This window comes from Micropterus dolomieu, linkage group LG07 (assembly GCF_021292245.1).
Source record: "Micropterus dolomieu isolate WLL.071019.BEF.003 ecotype Adirondacks linkage group LG07, ASM2129224v1, whole genome shotgun sequence".
NCBI lineage: Eukaryota > Metazoa > Chordata > Actinopteri > Centrarchiformes > Centrarchidae > Micropterus > Micropterus dolomieu.
Window position 1 is genome coordinate 88,068 of NC_060156.1, and position 2,048 is coordinate 90,115.

At 50.5% G+C, this 2,048-nt stretch overlaps 1 protein-coding gene across 3 annotated transcripts in view; it reads right to left on the reverse strand.

Annotated features, from left to right (window-relative positions):
- The window catches only part of epc2 (enhancer of polycomb homolog 2 (Drosophila)), a 25,381-nt gene that overhangs the window by 12,074 nt on the left and 11,259 nt on the right, over nucleotides 1-2,048 (reverse strand). For all 3 annotated transcript variants that reach the window (XM_046054762.1, XM_046054761.1, XM_046054760.1), the window contains exon 6: nucleotides 1,500-1,629. In XM_046054762.1, the coding sequence (XP_045910718.1) occupies nucleotides 1,500-1,629 (130 nt within the window). The remainder of the gene's footprint in view (nucleotides 1-1,499; nucleotides 1,630-2,048) is intronic.

Below are 2,048 nucleotides of genomic sequence, written 5' to 3' on the forward strand. Positions count from 1 at the left end.
GAGGGACCGGTGAAAAACTAAAGGAAGGGAACCTGAAACACAGAGGGACCGGTGAAAAACTAAAGGAAGGGAACCTGAAACACAGAGGGACCGGTGAAGAACTAAAGGAAGGGAACCTGAAACACAGAGGGACCGGTGAAGACCTAAAGGAAGGGAACCTGAAACACAGAGGGACCGGTGAAGAACTCTGAAACACAGAGGGACCGGTGAAAAACTAAAGGAAGGGAACCTGAAACACAGAGGGACCGGTGAAGAACTAAAGGAAGGGAACCTGAAACACAGAGGGACCGGTGAAGAACTAAAGGAAGGGAACCTGAAACACAGAGGGACCGGTGAAAAACTGAAGGAAGGGAACCTGAAACACAGAGGGACCGGTGAAGAACTAAAGGAAGGGAACCTGAAACACAGAGGGACCGGTGAAAAACTAAAGGAAGGGAACCTGAAACACAGACGGACCGGTGAAAAACTAAAGGAAGGGAACCTGAAACAGAATAACCGGTGAAGAACTGAAGGAAGGGAACCTAAAACACAGAGGGACCGGTGAAGAACTGAAGGAAGGGAACCTGAAACACAGACTGACCATGAAGAACTGGTGATGAACTGAAGGAGGGGAACCGGTGAAGAACCGGTGAAGAACTAAAGGAAGGGAACCTGAAACACAGACGGACCGGTGACGAACTAAAGGAAGGGAACCTGAAACACAGAGGGACCGGTGAAGAACTAAAGGAAGGGAACCTGAAACACAGAGGGACCGGTGAAAAACTGAAGGAAGGGAACCTGAAACACAGACGGATCGGTGAAGAACTAAAGGAAGGGAACCTGAAATACCGGTTCGATGATGGACTGAACGTCCCTGTTCTCAAAGTGGGCTACGGAAATCTGAGCCTCTAAGAAAACAAACGTGGACACAGGTAGACCAAGTGGATAATTTCTCCAGGAAGTGTAGCGCAGGAGAACCCTGAGGAACTTTAACCTGGCGGGTTTGGGAGCTTGACTTCATGAAAGTGTAAAAGCACCGGAGACGTGCTGAGGACAGACTGCGATCCATCGGATTCAGGGACGCGCTGGGACCCCATGAACCACAGGTGGAGACATCAGTCCACAGAGAGCAGCTACGCGGGAGGAAGAACGTAGCAAAGGACATCTGAGGCAGGACAACGCTGATCACAGAACGTGCTCACGTTCTTGGTGAAAGGTGAACTGAACGTATCGCCTGTGAACATGACCTCACTCACTCGCCTGTGGCCCCGCCCCTCCCTAAAAGCCCTAACTCCTCTCAGCAGCTGTGACGTTCAGTTCAGCTCCAGCTGAGAGGTTATAACCATCCCCATTGCTAGATTAAGCTGAGGCACGTTACACTGCAGAGATCAGCCTGGCTTCCTCTACGCATACAAACAAACGTTACTGTAGTTTTCTTACTCACTGTTGGTTCTTCAGGCTGATTAATATTGTGCCAGCAACAGAAATGGTCACAGACAGACAGACAGGTAAACAGGTACCTTGATTCTGACGTCGGCCTTGTGTCTGATGCCGTTGCTCAGAGCGGCTGCAGTGCTGTACGCTGGTTTCTCCACCAGGGGGAGGGAAACAGCTCTGAGAGCGTCTCCACTGAAATCCCCCATCTGATACCTGAACACATGAAACACACGGGACACATGAACCACGGGACACATGAACCACGGGACACATGAACCACCTCGATCACAGGCTGAAACAGCAGCAGCACAACTGTAAACATATATGAGTCTTCACAGCCTGCCATCATCATCATCATCGTCTCATCCGTCCTCAGGTCTGCTCTCTGCCAGCTGTTTCTTTTCTGTGTAGCTCATCCAGTTCTCTCACTGTTTCATCTACATGTTTCTGTTTCCACTGGATCATCTGATCGCCTCTGAGAAGGACTGTAATCTTGGATCAGTACGGTTCTTCCTTCAGGACGTCCTGCTGGATCAGCAGGTAACATACAGAGATACTGATCCCCCTCCCCACCTCCTCTCTCTCTGAGCTCCTCCCCCACCTTATCTTCTCTCTCTCTGAGCTCCTCCCCC